Raw genomic sequence first — 21,192 nt, 5'->3', positions numbered from 1 at the left:
GCTGCAGGGCCGAGAGGCTCGGAGTAGGCTATAGGTACAGTGGGCGGGGCGGGGCGCCGCGGCCGGGTGGGGCTTGTACGTCATGTGACGGGGGCGATTCGGCCCGGCCAATCCCAGCCGGACAGCATGGGGCGGAGGGCGGTCGTCATTGGACCTAGGCGGCGGCCGCCCCTGCCTCTGCTACCTGTTGCTACGGGAGCCGTAGAGCTGCAGCGCAGCAGCACGCGGGAAGGCTCGTCTCGCGAGAGCTCTGCTCCTTTCTTGGCCGTGGCAGCTGCAGCGGCTCGAGGGACCGCCATGGACGCTCACGAGGACTACGTTTGGCCGCGGGCAACCTCAGAGCTCATACTCCTCCCGGTCACGGGTCTGGAGTGCGTGGGGGAGCGGCTATTGGCGGGTGAGTTGTGGTTCGAGGCGCGGGCTAGCGGAGAAGAAACCGAACGCTCGCCTGGGGAGGGGCCTTAAGAACAAAGGGATGCCCCGTGTGGGAGGAGGACGGGCGGCGGGCGGGAACCCACGGCATGGCGGGGCTGAAGCGCAGCCTAAGGAGCCCAGGAAACAAAGAGCTGCGGTGGTTCGCGAGGCCTTTCAGAAACTGCAGGTGATGCGGAGAGGGCGGCTGGGGGCGGCAGAAAGGTGCAGGGAAACGCGGTCGGCGGGGGGGCGGGGGAAGGGAATCAGAGACGCTTGTGGACGAGTCGCGCGGGGGCTTCATCGTTCCAGCGAGGATGCGGGGGGAGCTCCGTGATGAAGCCCCCAGTGGGCGAGTCCAGGGTCCGGGGCGTGGCCTTTCGGGGGTGGGCCAGCCCAGGAGGGGGTGTGGCCTCTCGAGTGAGAGAGGGGCGGGTGATGCTCTTCCCTAGATGGTGGGGGTGAAGAGCCTCTGAGCAGCATGGAGTCGCGGGAAACCAGAGGATGAGATCTTTCTGAGTAGGCCAGTGCTCGGGGAGGCGGAGGCTGAGGCCCCTCCCGAGATGGTTGGGGTCCAGGAAATCCCATGTCAGTGCCTCTTCTGAGGAGGGTCGGCTCGGGTAGCGAAGGACAGGGACCCGAGGCGACAGAGCCCCATCGAGCGGTGGAGTCCGACTGGAAGCTAGAACTAGTGACTTATGTTAGAGCTGCTGAGTTTAATAAGGGTCGCAAGGCAGGGCACTGGCTGGCAAGCCTTGAGTGAGCTGCTCCGAGTCCTAAGAGGGGTGGATGTACGGGGGTGGGAGATTAGGGCGGGCGATGACCCAGTTTTGATTTGCTGTGAAGGCTCTGGGAGCCCAAGGTTCCTACCGTGAGCTAAACTCCTGAGGCTCCTGGAGGAGGGAATAGGTAGGCAGAAAACTGAAGAACCACAAGAGTAAACTCGGGGAAAACAGGATTTAAGACAGAATTTGCCACTTTATGGAAAAGAGGCCGTTCTTGGGAGGATTTAGCAGGCAGAGCGGAAGGGCTTTGTCTAGGTGAAGAGGCTGGAGAAATGAGCAGAGACTAGTCCATTTCAGCCGTCGATCTGACTTATCTTTAGGGGCATAAAGCCCCATTGGTGAAGCCCCACTGAGAAGTTTTTAAGCAGGGCAATGGCTTGTGAAATTTAGTTTAGTAAGCTTTTAAAGTGAATTCATCTACTTCCCATTATTTCCAAAGTGACTTTTCTGTTGACAGTTCTCAAATCCCACCCCTGTGAACCTATAGCCTGAATTCCCAGCCCTGTTCTCACGTGAGTGCCAGGCTCAAGTGCACAAGGGCCTACGAGTTGGAATACTCCTGCTGGCGTTCGAGCTCAGGTGGGGACATCAGCCATGCAGGTGCCAAGCTGGAGAACCTGCCTCTCTCACCCGCCAGGCCAGCCTGGTTGATGCTGCACTTCATACATGTAGCATGTGTGTGTCTTTTTCTACCTTTATTGCCATGATTTGAGGCCATGCGGCTATGCCTCCCCAACCCCCCCTCAGTAGCATTCTCTCGAGCTCATCCTTGAACCTTTTGTTTCCTGTTCTAGCCATGTTCCCCAAAGCTCTCACTCATCTCAGGGGCCTCAAAATTGATGCTTCCTCTGGCAAGAAAGGTTCAAGCCCTCTCCCTCCTGCCTGTTCTTCCTTTGATTAACAACTGCTGATTCTTGATTGCTGCACCTAAATGTTATGTTCTCAAGTCGACTTCCCCTGGCAGTCACCCAGTCTGCTTAGATTAGACCAGGGTTTCCCAGTCTCAGCTCTAGAGATTTGTTGAATCATGTCACGCTTTGTGTGAAGGGCTGTCTACATTGTAGGATGTAACTGCATCCTTAGCCTCCACCAGATGCCAGCAGCACACACAGCTCCCAGCTGTAACAACCGAAAGTGTCCTCAGACATTGCCATGTGTCTTCTGGAGGGAAAGTGTCCCTCTGTTGAGAACCACTAGAGTAGCTTTCCCATTTTGTTTTGTTTTTTTTTTAATTTGGCTGCAGCGCATAGAGTGTTTGGTCTTCATTGCAGCTTATGGGATCTAGTTCCCTGACCAGGGATCGAACCCCCCTGCGTGGGGAGCACAGTCTTAGCCACTGAAACACTGGGGAAGTCCCTCCCTCGTTTCACATTCTTAAAGCAACCTATATAGTTCTTTCCTGGAACATATCAAAATGAGAACTACGGAGTGTACCTGTGTGATACTGTTATAGAGCTTAAATATTTGTTTATTTGGCTGTGTCAGGTCTTAGAAACAGACTGTGCTATACAGTAGGTCCTTGTTGGTTACCTGTTTTTTATATAGTAGTGTGTATGTGTTAATGCCAAACTCCTAATTTATCCCTTGCCTACCACATTTCCCCTTCAGTAACTACCATGTTTCCCCTTCAGTATCCATAAGTTGGTTTCTGAAACTCGTCAGTTTCTGTTTTGTAAATAAGCTCATTTGTATCTTTAAAAGCTTTCTGATTGCACCCTATGGTATGTGGGCTCTTAGTGCTCAGCCCAGACCAGGGGTTGAACTCAGGCCCTCGGCATTGAGAGCACAGAGTCATAATTGCTGGATCACCAGGGAATTCCCTGTTTGTAAAACTTTTTGATAATTATTCTGCCTGGTGTAGTGATACCTCGTTGTAGTTTTGATTTACATTTCTCCGATAGTGATGTTGAGCTTTTCATGTGGGTTGTTTTTTTTTTTTTTTTGCTATCTGTTGTGTGATAGTGTTTAACATCTGCCTAATCCGCAGAAGCAGGGTTTTATTCACTACTCCAGCATGTCGTTCATTGTCTGGTTTATAATCAGACAATTAAATTTAAAAAATTTTAATTAAAAAAAAAACAAACATGTTTTTTTTTGGCTGGACCACACTGCCTGCGAGATGTTCCCCAATGAGGGATCAAACCCAGGCCCCAGCAGTGAAAGCTTCAAGTCCTAACCACTGGAATGCCAGGAATCTCTCAAATAAATGTTTATTGACTGTCAAAAGATTGAGATTGCAGGCTGGGAATAGCATGAGGGATTGCTACTGTCATCTCTAGTTAAGAGGTATGTCCTGGACCGAAGTCACTGTGGTCGATTGGATTTGCAAACTCTTTAGAAAGTGAAATCTCCAGAATTTGGAGATAAGAGGTGGGCTTCCCAGTTTGGGGCTGGGGTTGGGCAGAGGATGGTAATATTAGGTCACTGGGGTGAGGAGCATGGAGCGAACTTGAGGATGAGCTAGTAGACGAACAAGCCTGCAGGGCAGCCAGGCGGCAGCTGAGGCTCACAGGAGTGTCTGCTTCCAAACTGCGGGCTGCCTCTCCCCACTGTTATTGAATGTGCTCACATCTTCTGAGATACAGAGAAGCTCCTGGAAATCAGGAGGGGTTCTGCTGTGGTCCAAAAGTGGAATGCTTGACTTCTCAGTTGCCTGTTTCCTAGGGGAGGAGTTAGTGTGAAGAAGGTCAGTGAGGCCGAGGATTTGAGGACTAAAACTGAGGATTCCCGTCTGAAGCATGAGAAGTTCGGTGGGATGAGGAGGAGATGGGAGTTTGACGAATTCATGGTTGAGCTGAGTGTCATGGGTAGCTGACAAGGGGCTCAGAGAGAGCGCTGAGAATACAGCTGAAGCTGAGAGCAAGCTCAAGCCTGCAGGATTGAGTGACCTAATACGTTCATAAGCTACCTGCTGAGCAATTCCCTTGCTCCCTGTCTCTTCTTGGCCCGTGAGAATTAGAGGAGGGGTTCTGATGTGGCTTTTCGCCTCTGTCCAGGTGAGGGGCCAGATGTCCTGGTATACACCTTGGATTTTGGTGGACATCTGCGGATGATGAAGCGAGTGCAGAACCTGCTTGGCCACTATCTTATCCATGGGTTCCGAGTGCGACCAGAACCCAACGGAGACCTTGACTCGGAGGTCATGGTGGCGGCGTTTGGCAGCAAGGGCCTCCGAATTGTGAAAATTAGCTGGGGACAGGGCCGCTTCCGGGAGCTGTGGCGCTCTGGCCTGTGGAACATGTCTGACTGGATCTGGGATGCCCGTTGGCTCGAGGGGAACATTGCCTTGGCCCTGGGCCACAACTCGGTGGTGCTGTATGACCCCGTGGTAGGGTGCAGCCTGCAGGATGTGCCCTGCACGGACAGGTGCACCCTCTCCTCGGCCTGTCTAATCGGAGACACCTGGAAGGAGCTGACTGTAGTGGCTGGCGCTGTTTCCAACCAGCTCCTGGTCTGGTACCCAGCAGCTGCTCTAAAAGACGATAAGCCTGTAGTCCCCGACCGACGGGTCAGTGGGCACGTGGGGGTCATCTTCAGCATGTCTTACCTAGAAAGCAAGGGCTTACTGGCCACAGCTTCTGAGGATCGAAGCGTTCGCATTTGGAAGGTGGGTGACCTGCGGGTTCCCGGGGGCCGGGTCCAGAATATTGGGCACTGCTTTGGGCACAGCGCCCGTGTCTGGCAGGTCAAGCTCCTCGAGAATTACCTTATCAGTGCAGGAGAAGACTGTGTGTGCTTGGTGTGGAGCCATGAAGGCGAAATCCTCCAGGCCTTTCGGGGCCACCAGGGCCGTGGGATCCGTGCCCTAGCAGCCCATGAGAGGCAGGCCTGGGTGATCACTGGGGGTGATGACTCAGGCATCCGGCTGTGGCACCTGGTAGGGCGTGGGCACCCGGGTTCGGGGGTCTTTGCGCTCTCCTTCAAGTCCCACAGCAGACCAGGTGTCCTCAAGGCTGTGACGCTGGCTGGCTCGTGGCGAGTACTGGCTGTGACTGACGCAGGGGCCCTGTACCTCTATGACCTCGAAGTCAAGTGCTGGGAGCAGCTGCTGGAGGACAAGCGCTTTCAGTCCTACTGCCTCCTGGAGGCAGCCCCTGGTCCCGAGGGCTTCGGACTGTGTGCTCTGGCCAACGGGGAAGGGCGCGTCAAGGTTGTACCCATCAACACTCCGACTGCAGCTGTGGACCTGACCCTGTTCCCAGGGAAGGTGCACAGCCTGAGCTGGGCCTTGAGAGGCTACGAGGAGCTTCTGTTGCTAGCATCGGGCCCCGGCGGCGTGGTGGCTTGCCTGGAGATCTCTGCGGCACCCTCTGGCAAGGCCATCTTTGTCAAGGAACGTTGCCGCTACCTCCTGCCTCCAAGCAAGCAGAGGTGGCACACGTGCAGTGCCTTCCTCCCCCCAGGCGACTTCCTGGTGTGTGGGGACCGCCGGGGCTCTGTGTTGCTGTATCCCTCCCGACCAGATCTGCTCAAGGATCTTGGGGTGGTGAGCAAGGTTGGGGCGATCACCTCAGCGCCCGGAGCAGGCAGTGGTGAGGGGGAGCCCTCCTTGGCTGAGTGGGGCCCTATGTCCACCCTCCCTTCTCTGCACGGGAAACAGGGTGTGACCTCAGTCACCTGCCACGGTGGCTACGTGTACACCACAGGGCGTGACGGTTCCTACTACCAGCTCTTTGTGCGAGGCGGGCAGCTTCAGCCAGTGCTAAGGCAAAAGCCCTGTCGGGGGATGAACTGGGTGGCTGGGGTCCGTATGGTGGCCGACGGGAATATGGTCATCCTGGGTTTCCATGCCAATGAGTTCGTGGTGTGGAGCCCCCGCTCGCATGAGAAGCTGCACATTATCAATTGTGGCGGAGGGCACCGCTCCTGGGCCTTCTCTGACACCGAGGCGGCCATGGCCTTCGCTTACCTCAAGGATGGCGACGTGATGCTCTACCGGGCTCTGGGTGGCTGCACGCGGCCACATGTGATTCTCCGGGAAAGCCTGCACGGCCGGGAGATCACTTGTGTAAAGCGTGTGGGCAGCATCACCCTGGGGCCTGAGTCTGGGGTGCCCAGCTTCCTGCAGCCTGACCACCCGGAGCCCGGCGAGCCTGTCGAGCCCGGCAGTGAGGGCCCTGGCCTGATCGACATCGTGATCACGTGCAGTGAGGACACCACCGTCTGTGTCCTGGCGCTCCCCACAGCCACAGGCTCGGCCCATGCGCTTACAGCGGTCTGTAACCACATCTCCTCGGTGCGTGCAGTGGCTGTGTGGGGTGTTGGCACCCCAGGTGGCCCTCAGGATCCTCAGCCAGGCCTGACCGCCCATGTGGTATCTGCGGGGGGCAGGGCTGAGATGCACTGCTTCACAATCATGGTCACCCCAGACCCCAGCCCCCCAAGCCGTCTTGCCTGCCACGTCATGCACCTTTCATCACACCGGCTCGACGAATACTGGGACCGGCAGCGCCACCGGCACCGGATGATCAAGGTGGACCCTGAGACCAGGTGAGGTGCACTCCCGACAGCAGCGAGGGCTGGGCACGCAAGGCCAGGCTCCGAGTGACGTCTGTCTTTTGTGCCCGCAGGTACATGTCCCTAGCTGTGTGTGAGCTGGACCGGCCTGGCCTTGGCCCGCTTGTGGCTGCCGCCTGTAGTGATGGGGCAGTGAGGTGAGTGTAAAGCACTGGTCCCCAACCTTTTTGGCACCAGGGGCCAGTTCATTTTTCCACAGTGGGTGGGGGCAATGGATGGGGATGAGATAGTTCTGGTTTTGCCTGCTGTTCACTTCCTGGTCTGGTTCCTAACAGGTCATAAACCAATACTGGTCTGTGGTGCAGGGGCTGGGGCTTCTTAGTGTATAGGACCCAAGAAGCCTGGAGGCAAACGAAAGGGTGTACGGATGTTCAGAGTGGCTTCTGAGCTGGACTACCCCCCGCGCCCCAGGCTCTTTCTCTTGCAGGACTCTGGGCGGCGACTGCAGCTGCTGGCTGAAACCTCCCACCACAAGCGCTGTGTCCTCAAGGTGCACGCCTTCACACACGAGGCACCCAGTCAGCGGCGGTGAGAGGGCCTGCGTGCTGGTCCCACATGGGCTGGGGGCCTCCTGTTGCTTTCCATCTCCCTCACCCAGCTGCTTTCTGGTTTCCAGGAGGCTGTTCCTGTGCAGCGCAGCCACCGACGGCAGCTTGGCCTTCTGGGACCTCACCACCATGCTGGACCAAGACTCCCCTGCCCTGGAGGCTGCAGCGGACCTTGGGCTGCCCTTCCGTGAGTAGCCACACTGCCACTGGCTGCGCCCCCCTGCACGCACTCAGCCGTGTGTCAGGCTGGGTCCTGACAGCTGTCCTCTCCTCTTCCTCCAGAGCTGGGCAGCCCCTGCCTGACGGTGCAGGCTCACAGCTGTGGTGTCAACAGCCTGCACACCCTGCCCACCCGTGAGGGCCACCTCGTGGCCAGTGGCAGCGAGGACGGCTCCCTCCACGTCTTTGTGCTTGCCGTGGAGATGCCGGAGTTGGAGGAAGCGGTGGGGGGTGCTGAGCTGCTGCCCCAGCTGCAAGTGCTGGAGGAGTACTCCGTCCCCTGTGCGCACGCTGCCCATGTGACAGGCCTCAAGATCTTAAGCCCCAGCCTCATGGTCTCGGCCTCCATCGACCAACGGCTGACCTTCTGGCGTTTGGGGCATGGTGAACCCACCTTTATGAACAGCACGGTGTACCACGTAGCAGATGTGGCCGACATGGACTGCTGGCCTGTGAGCCCAGAGTTTGGCCACCGTTGTGCTCTGGGGGGCCAGGGTCTTGAGGTCTACAACTGGTACGACTAAGACATCCCGCGGTGGCCGGCATGCTGGGCATGGGGCCTGCTCACAGACAGAGTGACTGTCTGTGCCCATGCCTGGTGTGCCCAGAGGGGAGGAAGAGGCAGCCGCGGGTCCCTGACTTCAGAGCAGGAGCTGAAGGTGAGTAGGATGCCACCTGGACAGACCAAGAATACGCCCCACTCCCACCACGGGACAAAACCTTGTCACACAATTTATTTTGGCTCCAGATCACTAAAAACAAATCCAGATCCCCCCCCCCGCTCCGCCCCTTTCAGTTGCTGACTTGGTGGACATTCCTGGATCCTAAGGCCTCTGTGGCCTTAAATGTGACTCAGCGGAGGGAGACCCAGCATGGCCAGCCCAGCGTGGAGCACTTCTCGCACGGCCCGCAGAAGCTGCAGACGGGCAAACATCTGACCAAACAAGTGTGGCCGAGGCTCCTGGAGGAGAGGAGGAGGCTGCTGGTCTCATCCTTTGCTTTCCCTGTACCAACCGCCCCCATCTGCCCTTTAGCTGTGCACTTACCCCTAAGATGTGTACCCGGTTATAGTACGAGCTGAAGTCCATGCTGAGCTGGACCAGGAACTTGCATACCTAGACACAGAGACCAAACTGAGGCCCTGGCCCACCCCTCCTTTTGTCCCCAGATCAGAATAAAGAATAGTGTGTGCAGTGAGTCCTGCTCTTCCGTCCTCACCGTCTCTGTGCGCGCAGTGACGTGAAGCCCTGGGGCGGTGCGGGTCAGGGTCAGGGCTGCCATCTGCCTCAGCAGGTCTGAGAAGGGGAGGATGCTGTTGAAGAGTAGCAACCACTCACCCTGTGGGGGAGAAGGGCGCTGGGAGGGAAAGGCCCGAGCTTCCTACACATGCCAGCTACCCAGGAGGGGTGCTCACCTCATCACGAAGCAGGGAGAAGTCTAGACTGCTCACAGGCGGGAAGGTGGGGTACAGACCTTGTTCCACGCTACACTTGTAACCCTCAAAGAGGGTGGCGAGACGTGCGCAATTATACATGACAAAGGTGCCACTTTTGCTGCCCTTGGTAGAAATGCTGCTGTCAGCCAGGGCCAGGAGAAGCTAAAGAATAAAGGCACAGCTGCACAGGGAGGACTGCCACCGCACAGCCTGTCCCCCAACTCCAACCCCCAGCCCTGGTCTGGCAAGATGCCCAGGCTCACCTGACTCTGGGGGGCTGTGCTGAGCATCTCAAATTTAACGGTTGCCACAGAGAGAACCCTGAAGATATCCGTCCAGGCTGTATCTGAGAGAGTACGGATCAGTCAGTCTCTGCAGGCAGAGAACAAGGGGCATGTGTGCAAATGACCTCCCCCTACCGGAAGCACAAGCAGGGTCTCCCAAGTGTACCTTGTTCCAGGTTCTTGCCATGCTTCAGTGATGACACCTTGCACACCTGGGTGTGCCGGAGCCTGCATTGAGAAGAGAATGAGGAGGACTGGTGGGCAGAGTCCCCCCACCTCCACCGGCCTGGCTCGGTGACCTGCCTTCCAGCCTCACTCACTCGTAGTACTCGGGGGCAGTCAGGGTGCTGGGCGCACCAGCTACTTTCACTGGGCCACAGACCAGGTGCTTCTGTCAGGAAGATAGCAGGGGTCAGCCACTGATGATACCCTCCAAGAACCTCAACGTGTTCCTGGACTCCCCGAGCTTTCAACCTTAAGACTCTGTCTCAAGTCCAGAGCCCTCTCCTAGCGCCTGCTGCATGTGCCTAAGGTCCCCCTCACAGTCAGGTGTCACCTTCTGGACCCATCAGCTAACAAGTGGCTTTTAAGGAGTCCTCTGAGGTTGCTGTGGGAAGGTTACCATCACTAACCTACCTGTGAGAGAGGAGCCTGATGATCCAACTTCCACCAGAGTAGATCCAACTTTTGTTGCTGGAACTCCTCCTCACAGCTCACTACGTGTAGGACCACGTAGCTATCTGCACCAGCATCTGGGGCTGCAGCCTGTGGGGTAGAACAGTCACTGTGGGGGATACACTACACCTGGATTGCCAGAAGCATACCAGGGTGGGGCAGCAGTCACTAACCAGGCCTAGGGAGCTGCCCACGGCCCCAGCCTGCACAGCCTCCTGGAGCTCGGCCAGCAGAGAGAGCAGATCCTCCGTCACTGGGGAGAGAACACACGGCTGAGGCTGGCCCGGGAGTGCGGGGGCGCGGGGCGGGGGTGGCGGCGTCCCGACTTTCTGGCCCCTAGACCCCGGGCCTACCCAGACAGCTGTCCACATTGGGGTCATAGCCAGCTGTGCGTCCCCGTTCTTCCATTAGTTCCTTCAGGCACACTCGACCCAGCGTGCCAGGGGGCAGGGCTCCAGCATAACCGGCAGGGGAGAGCTCTGCGATCGCGCGATTCCTCAGGGCTTCGGTCGAGGCTTTCTCTGAGACCTCGGGCCAGTCCACCCGCAGCTGCTGCAGGAAAGCCGTCATGTGCGGGTCCCGCACAGCGGGGACTCGGCGCACACTCACCCTGCGAGAAGCGAGACGGCCGCCTCAGCCTGAGCACCTGGCTCAGCTCGCTCCGACTTCCCACTCGCAGAGCGGTGCGGCCTGCCCCCGCCCAAAGCCATCGCGCACCTTCGTTCTGGGCCTCACTCACCTGTGAGCTTGCAGAATTCGCGCCAGGTGGTCCGCCACAATCACGGCACGGAGCTGGCTCAGGCGGAGGGCGCTAGGGCTGCCGCGCAGCGCCGGGCAGTGCAGGACGATGCGCGGGGTAGGGGCGGTGGGGGCGGCGGGCGCGGCATAGGCGGCCACGGAACAGAGCACACGTTCGAAGACCACGGACCGCTGCAGCCGAAGAGCCAGCCCCGCGGGGGTCGGCGCGCAGCACAGCACTGGGGCCACGCCCGGACCCTGTAGGCCAACGATGGCGTGAACCACGCCCTCGGGCACCTGTGGGAAGCCAGGGAGGTGAGCGGCCGCTGCGCTCCCACCTGTCTCCGGCCCACGTCCCCGCCATGCGCGCGCCTACCTGGTCGTCCCCAAAGCGCGCCTGCAGTGCGCGGCGCGGTGCCAAGAAGTCTCGGGCACGCAGGTGGCGGGCGTGCGTCTCCTTGAACCACACTGGTCCGCCAGGCCCCAAGGCCGAGTTCAGGGCTCCCAGCGTCTCCTCTACCCCGAGGCGCATGGCTACCGGAAGGGGCAGGCGGGACCGGAAACAAAACGTCGAGGCGGGATTTCCGGGAAGGCCAATTGGTTGGGGCGGGGAACTGGCAGGGACTCCTGAGTGGACAGTGGACAGTTGCGCTCACTCCCCTACGCCGCGTGGTCCACCTGACTGGTCCGGACTAGGGTAAGAAATCTCGGGGTCTACTCCGGACTTAGGGCTCTGTCGCTGTTGCCCGCAGTAGCAACAAGGGAAAGAATCCACGCAATCCGGTGGGGCCCAGGCAAGGTTGTCTCTCTTACATTTATGTATTCGTATAACGTTTCATTTCCTCCATGTACACATGATCAATGGGGAAGGAAATAGCAATCCACTCGTTCTCTTGCGTGGAGAATCCCCATGGACAGCGGAGCTGGCGGGCCACAGTCCATGGGGTCACAAAGAGTAGGACACGACTAGTGACTAATCACACATGATCAAAACGCCTAAAGTTACAAGTGGATTCTGAAATAGGGCAGGTAATATAAAAGCCACGTTCATGACCTACTGAAAAAAGTCACATTTTAAAGGGAATTTGTGGTCTTCAGTTTCAGGTTACTTGCAAGCATTCCCTCCTTTGAGATAGGGGTTGTCTTACTCCTAATGTGTCCACTCTGATAGAATTGCCGTTTTTCTTCTCTTGAATCTTGAATGATTAGAACCATCATAATAGTTTCCAGAAGCTTTTAATGCTCTCCTTTAACCTGTTGTACTGTAACAAGGACCCTCCCATTTCCTGGTTTAGACTACCAGCCATTGTGGGTCAAATAAGCAATGTGACCTGAAAAGACCCAGCTGAAGAACACTTTTCTGAGCGTCCAATTCCTCTACCAGCTCTTTCCTCTTTCCCATCAGGGCTGCTCAATGTCTTCACTTAACCCTTGTTCTCTCTTTTCTTAATAGGGATGGAACGTGAGGCACTAGAGCACTGTGCAGCAGAGCACTGACAAGCCCCTGATCTCTGCCCTGGAGCAGTGAGTAAACAGAGCTCAGAATATAGAGGAACCGAGGGGCAGGAAAAGCCTGGCAAGAACCCCTTCTGGGCTAGGGCTGCAAGGCCCCGCTGGGAAGCTCCGAAAGAGCACTGGGCGGACACGACATTCCCGATGGCTTCTCGGGTGCCCACTCAACGGGAGTGATCGTGTCATTCCAAAGCGCTTTCCATGCCTCGTGAGCAAGACCAGGGGATGGCTGCTAACAGGACTAGGGGTCTGGAGGCCAAGCTGGGGACTTCAGCTACTCTAAGTGCATTAAGACCGTTGAGGGTGGTTTTACTCCAGGAAGTGAAGGGCTATCTTTAGCGAGCTGCGGGCTGAGGCGGCCCTGTGGGACTCACCGCCACTACAGCCCTATCCGGAGGCCCTGGGTCTTCCCTCCCTTGCCAATGCTATCTCGGGCTCCAAAGGTGGCCACCGCCTCGGTTCTCTGACGTCTACGCCTGTCAGTTCCAGCCTGAGGGCACACCTGAGAAAGAGACGGAAACCAGAGCGACCCAATAAAGTATGTCTGGGGGTCGGGGGCTAGCCCACCCCACCTGAGTCAGGACGCTGCTCAGGCAGGAGAGCAGGGAACGAAATCCAAGCGCAGCTGGAATGCTCTGGAGACAACAGCTGCTTTTGGGATTCCGTTGCCCGCTGTCCAGCCATGGCGGGGCGGGGAGGGCGGGAGGGCAGTTTGAGAGGATTATCCTTCTCCCTAGGAAAATCAAAACCCCCATTCCTATCCCAGGAGGCGGACCCAGGAGTAGACGGTGAAACCAAGACGAATGGGAAAAAGCCGCTCACCTAGGCCCCCACACAACAGGTGTGGTGGGGGGGCCTTCCCTGGGATAAGGTCTCGATTCGGATTAGATCCGCAGGGTACAGTTAGCCCTGTTGGTCCCACGCCGTCAGGGCCACTGTAGTGACGGCGGTGGGGCGGGCTTCGGGATCAGCCAAGAGGGAAGCGCGCCCGTGGGGTCGGAGAGGAAGTAAACCCTCCTCGGGGACTCCCCCGCACCCAGGGCCCTTTGTCCGGTGACGCTGCCAGTACCCGGAGCGCTAGAGGCCCAGTGGGCCCGCACTGCAGCGACGGAACTCCCGGAAACCCATTGCGACCGTCCTTGGTTGTGCCGAGCCTCCCGCCAGCCCGGCCCAGCGGGTAGGAGACGCGGCAACGTGCCCCTGAGGCCAACACACGGTGGGCGCGCGGAGATGCTGGAACCTGCGCGGGCGCCAGCGAGTCTCACGCCAGTAGGCCTTCTGATTCGGCTCAAGACGCGGGGCACGGGATTCTCGGAGCGCGAGCGAAGTGCGCGACAACAGGACGAGGCTCCAGCCACTGTCTACTTCACCGTCTGGTCCGGTCTGGCCCGGTAGTCACGACGAGCAGCTTAAAGTTCCCGACCAACGCGTCCCCTTCCGCTTGCTCCGGGGGCAGAGTTGGAGCCATTTTAAGGCGAAACCCCCAGCCACGCCCCCTCGGGCTCCGGAGAGGCCAATCCAGGCGCAGCCCCGCCCCGTGCGACTCGCGGCCGCGACGCCAACGGTCGCGCGGGTGACGGTTAGGGAGGGGCGGGACTCGGGGGGCGAGCGACGGAAACCTGAGCTGCCCGCCCCGCCCTCGGAACCCGAAGCTCTAAAGCCGAGATTAGAGGCTGGGGGTTGTGGGCGGGCGCCACGCCCAGGCCAGGTGTGCGCGACTCCAACAGGTGCTCGGCCGCCCTCCCCCGGCCCTGGGAGCCCGGCGTAATGGCTGAGAGCTGGGAGCCAGGCAGTGCCCTGCGGCCCGCCGCGCCTCCAGGTGTCCGGCTCCCCCAGGGCGGCCTGCGGGCACCCGGGGCGGGGAGGACGGCAGGTGCTGACACCGGAGCCGCGCTGGGGTACGCGGCCTCTCCTGGGACCGAGGGCCCTGGCCCGCTCCCTCCCTTCTCCCGCGCAGGGCCGGCCGAGCCGCGCGGCGTCCTCCGCGACGCTGGGGGCGCTGCAGCCGCGCTGGGCTGGGGGACGCCGCGACCCCGTTGACCCTGCTCTAGCCTCCCTGCGCGCCGGTCCGCCATGGCCGCAGCGTTTGTGCTTCGGAACCTGTACCGCGCGCGACCCGCGCTTCGCAGTCCGCCCTCGGAGCTGCCATGGTGAGCCCGGACGCGGTGTTCCTGACCACCCGCCCCACGGCCGGCCATTCCCGGCCCCCTGACAGTACCTCTCCGCAGGGCCCCGCGGCGGGGACATCGGCTCACGCCAGCGGATGACGAGCTGTATCAACGGACGCGCATCTCACTGCTGCAGCGCGAGTCCCCGCTCGCCATGTACATCGACAGCTACAGCAGCCGCGGCTTCGTGGTCAACGGGAATCGCGTGTTTGGACCCTGCGCGCTCCTCCCACAGTCGGTGGTGCAGTGGAACGTGAGCGCTTCCCTACAATGAGGAAACCGAGAGCCCGAGTCACGGGCCTGCCTGTCCCTAGCAAACCTGGCTTTTCTTTCATCCCGCTCTGGAGCAGGTACAGGGTCTCTGGGAAAACCTACGTGGGCTTATATTTAACTTGCCGCCTCCCCACACAGGTAGGTTCCTACCAGGACATCACCGAGGAAAGCTTCTCTCTCTTTTGGATGCTGGAGCCCCGGATAGGTATTGAAGGAGGGGAGGGCTGAAGTGCTGAGCCCCAGAAAGGCACCCTCTCGACCGAGCTGGTTGTAGACTAGCCGAGCCTATCCTTTCCTAGAGATTGTTGTGGTGGGCACTGGAGACCGGACTGAGCGGCTGCAGCCCCACGTGCTGCGAGCCATGAGGCAGAGGGGCATCGCGGTGGAGGTGCAGGACACAGTACGTCCGGGACTGGGGATCGTAGAGGGGGAGCCCAGGCCGAGCCCTGGCCCTGCTGACGCTAGCTTTCTCTTTGCAGCCCAATGCCTGTGCCACTTTCAACTTCCTCTGTCATGAAGGCCGAGTGACAGGAGCTGCTCTCATTCCCCCACCTGGAGGGACTGCACTCACATCTCAGGCCCAAGCTGCAGAATGAACAACCAGAACTTAACCCGACTTGTCCAGGAGGGCCTTGTCACCTTCTGCAGAATGCAGCGGTGCCGAGCTTTTACTAGCCCCTCCCCTTTGGCACTGTAAGACTTGTTTTGCTTACCAGCAAATTAATAACTTAAGCTGCTTGTCTGATTGTCTACTACCTGTCTTGCTGGCCAGGAGCTGTTGGCTCAATGGGTTCTTGGAGGGGGTTGTGAACGAACCAGGGGGTCATGGCTTGGCCTCTGAGAGGCCAGGGGGCAATACAGGCACCTGTTCCAAACTGTAGGTCTATCTATTTGCTCACATACAGATTTGAGGGGACCTCTGTGCTTCCTCCGTGATGTCCCTTAGAGACTTACATTAGAGAATACATGAAAAGTGAAAGTGTTAGTCACTTAGTCGTGTCCAACTCTTTGTGACCCCATGGACTGCAGCCCACCAGGCTCCTCTGTCCATGGAATTCTCCAGGCAAGAATACTGGAGCAGGTTGTCATTTCCTTCTCCAGGGGATCTTCCCCACCCAGGGATAGAACCTGGGTCTTCCACATTGCAGGCAGACTCTTTACCAACTAAGCCATCAGGGAAGGTTGAGAGAACATATGTGGGTCTAAACCTGGTCCCATGTGGCCAAACTTTGGGCTAGCAGGAGGTCCTGTGGATGCCAGTCCAAAGCCCCATGGACTTTTCCATGACCCTTTGTAAATACCCACAGTCAGATTCTCAGTGTGAGACCAAACTCTTGGGGGCTAGAGCTGATCTGAACTGCCTTTTGAGTTACCCTAGGAGGAGCTTTTGAATCTAGTTAGCAACCCCCACTTCCAGCTCCTTAGAGCATCCTTATCTCAAGGCCAGAGGCCTTCTGTGGAAGGACAGTATTGTGTGTTTGTGTGTCTGTGACAGCAGCAGCTGCAGAGCCCCACCTGCTTGTTGACCTCAAAGATCAGGCATCACTTTTTTTCAAACTTTTATTGAAAAATCGACGGGATGTGCTGTATAATTGCTTTTCAGAAAAGACGTTTCTCATACCTGTAGGCAGAAGAACCAGCTGTGAAATGAGGGCATGAGGATGGAGGCAGGGGAGAGACCTCTATCCCAAGGACAGAGGAGTAGACAGGGTTGCCACTTACGAATGGAGGCTGTGGACACCACCTTCCACCTGGGCTGAGGATGTTCTCTTCTCAAACTTGAGCTCCCCAGAATACATCATGGCTCTGAAGAGGGGCAGATGTCAGATGTGGACAGCTGGCCCTGGGCCAGCCCCGCTACCCAAGGTCCTAGCTCCCTAAGCTTACCGAACTTGGGTCAGACTCTTGGCACCAATATCCTGGCAGGAGTGCTGGATGCCAGCAATCAGGTAGGGAACAAACTTATGGATGGATCCTTTATCCTGAACAGCCCCAGACACCCCCTGGGCCACCTTGATTTTGTCTGCTTCACTGCAGGGAGAGCCAGGGAAACATGGGTAAAGTCAAAACACGGATGATGATGCTGGTGCAAGATTAGCAAGGGGTAACTGAACTGCCTGTCCCACCTGAAATATCGGTTCTGGCTGCTGAGATGCTTGTCCATGGCATCGAGAGAACCCATACCACGGTACTTCTTTAGCCGGATTCCATCAGAGAAGAAGTACTCGCCAGGGGCCTCAGTGGTAGCAGCCAGGAGGGAGCCCATCATAACTATGGACAGAAGGAGTGCTGGGGGAAGACCCTGAATGGCATTAGGAAAGGAGTCCCACCAGGCTTCCTGAGTGTTGGGTCTCACCTGTGGAGGCTCCAAGGGCCAAAGCTTTGGCAATATGGCCCACATTTTGGATTCCTCCGTCAGCAATGACAGGAACACCAAAACGACGCGCATATTCTGACACCTTGTAAACAGCTGTTGCTTGGGGCCGCCCGCAGGCCAGCACTGTTAAGACATGGAGGACGAATGGAGGGCTGGAGTTAGTGGGGACAGACAAGAGGCTCTGGTGCCACAAATCAGCATCCAGGAGCTCTCAGCTCCACCTGCACCAGCCTGGTTGAGAAAAGTCTTGCCTGGGATGGCTGCTGCCCCGTCTGCCTTAAATAATACAAATAGCTGTGATGGCCTCCACTCACCCTTGGCATGTGCGCGTGCATGTGTGCATGGCCCAGGGCAGCCTCAGGCACGTGCAGTCAGCAGCCGGGAAAGCCCCACCCAACTGGTATCAGATGGGGTAGGGGTCACCGTGCAGTTAGTACCCAGAGACCCACCCCTTGCTCCCTGCATGGTGGGCTGCTCAGGCAAGATCAGAGCAGTGGTTGTGTGGAAAGGGAAGCCCAGAGTTGGTCCTGAAGCTGTGCCTACTGCAGAAGATGTGGGCAGAGCAGGGCCTACCTGGAGAAGGGCCTGCCCTATAAACACCCAAGAAGAGGAGGGAGCTGTGTTCTTGAGCAGCTCCCAAAACCATGGTCTGTCATTCACTCTGCCTTGCCCACCCGTCAGCACCACAAACCCCGGGAGCTACAGCTACAGTCAACCAAGCAGCCGGGCAGTGGGCAGCTGGGCCGGGCCAGTGGGCCGGGCCGGACTTACTATAGCAGCCCGTGACAGTAGAAGGGCATTTGGGGCTGTGGGACTTTATGTCTGGAGGGATCTTGGGAGCCGCTAAATAAAACAAATAGACCAGAGTTTAGAGAGGGCACGGAGCAGGAGCGAGGAGGCCAGGCGGGGGAAGTGGCAGGTGAAGGACGAGAGCTTGTCTTGCTGTTACCCATCCAAGGGGCCTGTGTGGCCCTGGGGCTGCCCCTACTGTTGGACTCTGTAGCTCCCAAAAGAGCACTTGGCTCTGAGGCATGTGGGGCTAAGGGCCCTGCTAAAGCCTGGTCTTTGAGGCCCTTGCCAAAGCATTTTCTTACCTTCCTGAGTGATGCAGATGGAGCCACTGCCCATTCCCACCCGCAGGGCATCTACGCCAGCATCAATGAGGTTCTTGGCCTGAGCAGCCGTGACCACTATAGGGAGAAACAGGGAAAGGCTCATGTGAAGGTCTACATGGGACCTAGCTCCCCAACTCTCGCCCCACATACATCAGTGCCCCCTCTTATCTCACCATTCCCTCCAATGACTTGGAGACTGGGGTATTTCTCTTTGATGTACTTGATCATGTTGATCTGGAAGATGGAGTTTCCTTGGGAAGAATCCTGGGACAGAAATGTAGCCCCAGTGAGACTGGTATGGCAGCTGCTCCTACCACCCCACCTTGCCTGGGCTGCAGCTCACCAAAACCACTACGTCCACACCGGCCTGGGACAGCAAGTCTAGCCGATACTTGTCATCCTCATGAGTGCCAATGGCTGCTCCACACAGCAGCTGCTTCTTGGCATCTTTGGAGGCCAGTGGGTAATCTCGGTTTTTCTTCAGGTCTGTCCGGGCAATGATGGCCACCAGCTCATCATTTTCATTTACAATGGGTAACTTTCCTGAGGGTAGGCAAGACATAAATCAGGACATTGGTCTTTGGTTCCTAAACCCTTCCTACCTCGAGGACTCACCCTTCTTGCTACGCTGCAGAATTTCATTTGCTTCTTTCAATGTGATGCCTGCAGGGGCTACCACCAAGTCTTCCCTCTTTGTCATGATCTATGAGAAAGGAGAGTTATGAGGAGGGACATTAAGAGATCAAGTCTCCCAACAGACCTTGCCCTAACTCAAGGGTGAGGCTCCAAACACCACCATGTTTAGACACCTGCATCCAGCCTACCCTCGTCAAGTAAACACAACAGTCTGTCTATTGGCAAGAGAAAGAATTTAGTAGAAACGACACCAGGTACATGGAGCACATTACAGAGAAAGAGCCATACCAAAGCAATGACAAAGAAGAGGCTTAAGTTCGTCCTTGAACACTGGCCCCCTCTGGGAGTGGCAAAAAACTGGGGTATGCCTGCAAACATTTTGGCAGATTCAAAGCTTTTGGTGGAGAAGGGATGCAGGAGTCCTATTAAAGGGTCAGAAACTTGAGCATTCATCCTTCCTGAACACTAGCGCCCTCAGAGATGCCACTTGGGCAACAGAATAGAAGCCTTCTAATCTTTAGCCCTGGGCTGTCAGGGCTATTTGGATGTGCTATTACCCACCTCTCCCAAAAGCCGGTCATGCTCTTCCTCCTTGAGAAAATCAATGTCCCTTGAGGAGATGATGCCCACCAGGTGGCTTCCCATCCGGCCTGTGTCAGTGATGGGGATACCACAGAACCCATGCCGGGCCTTGGCTTCAAACACATCCCTCACGCGATCCCTGGGACTGAGGACCACAGGGTCTGTGATGAATCCCTGCTCATATTTCTGGAAAGGGTGGTGAAAAAAGGTACTTCTGAACCATTTTCATCCAGCTCTTGGTCTGAAGCCTGGGATCTGTGCCAACTCCCCCTTTGGCAGTGCCACAGGATCAAATCACAATCACACAAACACTTCAAACCCAGAGCTAGGAAACATGAGTGGACTGTAGGCACTGTCCACGTGGTCCTCTTCTGCAGCTGTAAGACACAAAGTCTCAGGCTCCTCCTCAGGAAATGAAGCCCCACAGTGAGAAAAAAGTGAGGAGAATAGATCACCCATCCCCACCCCACTCCACCACCGTGAAATTCCCAGGAACTCATGATCATGATCCTCGCCGTTCTGACCTTCACTTTCCGAACTTCATTGGCCTGGAATTCTGGTGTACAATTGTGATGAATGAAGCCAATACCACCCGTAAGCTGCAGGATACACAGAAAGAAAACAGGGAAAAAGTGACCAAAAAACTGTATCATGATTGTATGCCTCTGGGAAAGACAGATGTGGCCCCTGCTTCTGCCCTCACACTGTAGTGCTCACCGCCATTGCTATGGCCATCCCAGCCTCTGTGACTGTGTCCATGGGTGAGGAAACCAGTGGGGTCTTCAGAGTGATCTTTTTAGTTAGAGCAGAGGTCAGGTCCTAAAGAAATAAAACAGACTAATGTGCAACAGCACTTCATATACCTCAAGGCAGTACCATGTTCCCCACAAAACAGGTGCTCTGTATGACCTGCATGCCAGTAAAACCCTTCCATAGGCATCCACCCCCAAACACAATCTACTGAGGTAGCCGAGAGGGGATAGCAGCACCTTATCCAACCCTGACACTCAGGATCCTGCTCCTGTCCATACTCACCACTTGGTCTGCAGTGAAGTCGATGTACCCGGGGAGAATGAGAAAGTCACTATGGGAGGGGAATTGGGAATAAGGGTTAGGCTTACGGCAGCCTGCGATGCCATCCTCACAGATCATCTCTGAAGGCATTTGAGCAGAAAGGGCAATGATCTAAACCGAATATCACAAGCAAGGCAGAAGTAGAGAACAAGACAGAGATGGAGACCGGGGACCTTTTCTGCCACCAGCTGTCATCAGCACCCCTGGCCAACTGACAACTCCATGTGCCCAGAGAACGGAGTTCCTAGGCTGGAAATCCCGGGCGCTACCAAGATGCCTTCTCCATCCCGCCCGCTTCAGACCTGTCAAACCAAACCTCAGATACCAGTGGGGAATTTCTGGAACCCTCCCCCCACGCCCAACCTAAGCGGGCTCAGTGGAGGCCCCACCCGGCCTCCCTAGCACGCCGCCCCTCTCCTTGCCCAGGTGAGCCCGCGAGGCCCGCACTTGTAGGTGAGGCCGTCCCCGCAGTTGAACAGCTGCTGTGCCGTGAGCCCATCGTCCGGCACGTAAGACGTGCCCCCGCTAATCAGGTAGTCGGCCATGGCTAGGCGGGGAAAAGCCGCGTGTCTCCGAGGACTGCACCGCAGAGGCCTCTGTCTTCTGGGCCGCGCGAATATAAACTCACCGATATCGTCACTGCGCCATGCGCGTCGCTTACGTCAGGACGCAGCACGCAAAGGCGGAGCCCATTGGCCTCTAGGGCGGGGCTGGCGGGGGGGAGCGCATGCGCACAGTACGCCCTAACCGAGTCGCCGGGGAGTTCGAATGTTTCCCGTCGCAACCCCCTCCCGGAGGACCTTGCCCTGAGCAATTAACAGGCAAGGCTTGGCTTCCACCGTC

At 57.4% G+C, this 21,192-nt stretch overlaps 4 protein-coding genes and 1 long non-coding RNA gene across 24 annotated transcripts; 3 read left to right on the top strand and 2 right to left on the bottom strand.

The window, feature by feature from the left end:
* Positions 1-6: 6 nt before the first annotated feature.
* WDR6 (WD repeat domain 6) lies at positions 7-8,677 on the top strand. 2 transcript variants are annotated; one of them, XM_086368048.1, is made up of 7 exons: positions 7-397; positions 4,193-6,686; positions 6,767-6,850; positions 7,125-7,241; positions 7,330-7,448; positions 7,544-8,139; positions 8,277-8,677. In XM_086368048.1, the coding sequence occupies exons 1-6, from the start codon at positions 127-129 to the stop codon at positions 8,002-8,004; spliced, it is 3,546 nt and encodes a 1,181-aa protein (XP_086224174.1). In that variant the 5' UTR covers positions 7-126; the 3' UTR covers positions 8,005-8,139; positions 8,277-8,677. The 2 variants fall into 2 exon arrangements, with proteins under 2 accessions (XP_086224174.1, XP_086224175.1); XM_086368049.1 differs by having other exon boundaries at positions 8,249-8,677.
* On the bottom strand, positions 8,200-11,160 carry DALRD3 (DALR anticodon binding domain containing 3). 12 transcript variants are annotated; one of them, XR_015151671.1, is made up of 12 exons: positions 10,989-11,160; positions 10,614-10,909; positions 10,228-10,484; positions 10,048-10,127; positions 9,836-9,964; positions 9,520-9,590; positions 9,366-9,427; positions 9,179-9,261; positions 8,895-9,077; positions 8,699-8,775; positions 8,527-8,595; positions 8,200-8,441 (listed from the first exon to the last, which is right to left on the bottom strand). XR_015151671.1 is itself a non-coding variant. In XM_086368066.1 (12 exons), the coding sequence occupies exons 1-12, from the start codon at positions 11,142-11,144 to the stop codon at positions 8,322-8,324; spliced, it is 1,626 nt and encodes a 541-aa protein (XP_086224192.1). In that variant the 5' UTR covers positions 11,145-11,160; the 3' UTR covers positions 8,200-8,321. The 12 variants fall into 12 exon arrangements, 3 of the variants coding, with proteins under 3 accessions (XP_086224192.1, XP_086224193.1, XP_086224191.1); XR_015151675.1 differs by having other exon boundaries at positions 8,699-8,818; positions 9,836-9,957; XR_015151678.1 differs by having other exon boundaries at positions 8,699-8,792; positions 9,836-9,957.
* A 10-nt stretch (positions 11,161-11,170) lies between these two features.
* Positions 11,171-12,956, top strand: LOC147348530 (uncharacterized). 2 transcript variants are annotated; one of them, XR_015151696.1, is made up of 4 exons: positions 11,171-11,309; positions 12,066-12,136; positions 12,568-12,662; positions 12,862-12,956. It is a non-coding gene; the product is annotated as an uncharacterized LOC147348530 (long non-coding RNA). The 2 variants fall into 2 exon arrangements; XR_015151695.1 differs by lacking the exon at positions 12,862-12,956 and having other exon boundaries at positions 12,568-12,699.
* Positions 12,957-13,789: 833 nt separating this feature from the next.
* Positions 13,790-15,307, top strand: NDUFAF3 (NADH:ubiquinone oxidoreductase complex assembly factor 3). Of its 2 annotated transcripts, XM_086368100.1 has the most exons (5): positions 13,790-14,274; positions 14,353-14,545; positions 14,704-14,770; positions 14,865-14,965; positions 15,045-15,307. In XM_086368100.1, exons 1-5 carry the CDS (start codon positions 14,198-14,200, stop codon positions 15,159-15,161), a joined length of 555 nt encoding a protein of 184 aa, XP_086224226.1. In that variant the 5' UTR covers positions 13,790-14,197; the 3' UTR covers positions 15,162-15,307. The 2 variants fall into 2 exon arrangements, 1 of the variants encoding a protein (XP_086224226.1); XR_015151691.1 differs by lacking the exons at positions 14,704-14,770; positions 14,865-14,965 and having other exon boundaries at positions 14,353-14,642.
* A 785-nt stretch (positions 15,308-16,092) lies between these two features.
* Positions 16,093-20,969, bottom strand: IMPDH2 (inosine monophosphate dehydrogenase 2). 6 transcript variants are annotated; one of them, XM_086368068.1, is made up of 15 exons: positions 20,772-20,969; positions 20,311-20,359; positions 19,993-20,094; positions 19,800-19,874; positions 19,255-19,461; positions 18,673-18,760; positions 18,401-18,600; positions 18,231-18,321; positions 18,037-18,132; positions 17,714-17,785; positions 16,922-17,065; positions 16,692-16,836; positions 16,453-16,596; positions 16,288-16,371; positions 16,093-16,186 (listed from the first exon to the last, which is right to left on the bottom strand). In XM_086368068.1, exons 1-15 carry the CDS (start codon positions 20,846-20,848, stop codon positions 16,165-16,167), a joined length of 1,596 nt encoding a protein of 531 aa, XP_086224194.1. In that variant the 5' UTR covers positions 20,849-20,969; the 3' UTR covers positions 16,093-16,164. The 6 variants fall into 6 exon arrangements, 4 of the variants coding, with proteins under 4 accessions (XP_086224194.1, XP_086224197.1, XP_086224196.1 ...); XM_086368071.1 differs by having other exon boundaries at positions 20,797-20,969; XM_086368070.1 differs by lacking the exon at positions 17,714-17,785 and having other exon boundaries at positions 16,094-16,186.
* Between the last annotated feature and the right edge of the window lie 223 nt (positions 20,970-21,192).

Source organism: Bos grunniens, chromosome 22 (genome assembly GCF_055505025.1).
Source record: "Bos grunniens cultivar Pamir isolate PY7600 chromosome 22, Bosgru_T2T1.0, whole genome shotgun sequence".
Lineage (NCBI taxonomy): Eukaryota > Metazoa > Chordata > Mammalia > Artiodactyla > Bovidae > Bos > Bos grunniens.
The sequence above is the reverse complement of the archived record's forward strand: the minus strand, read 5'-3'. Positions and strand labels throughout refer to the sequence as shown.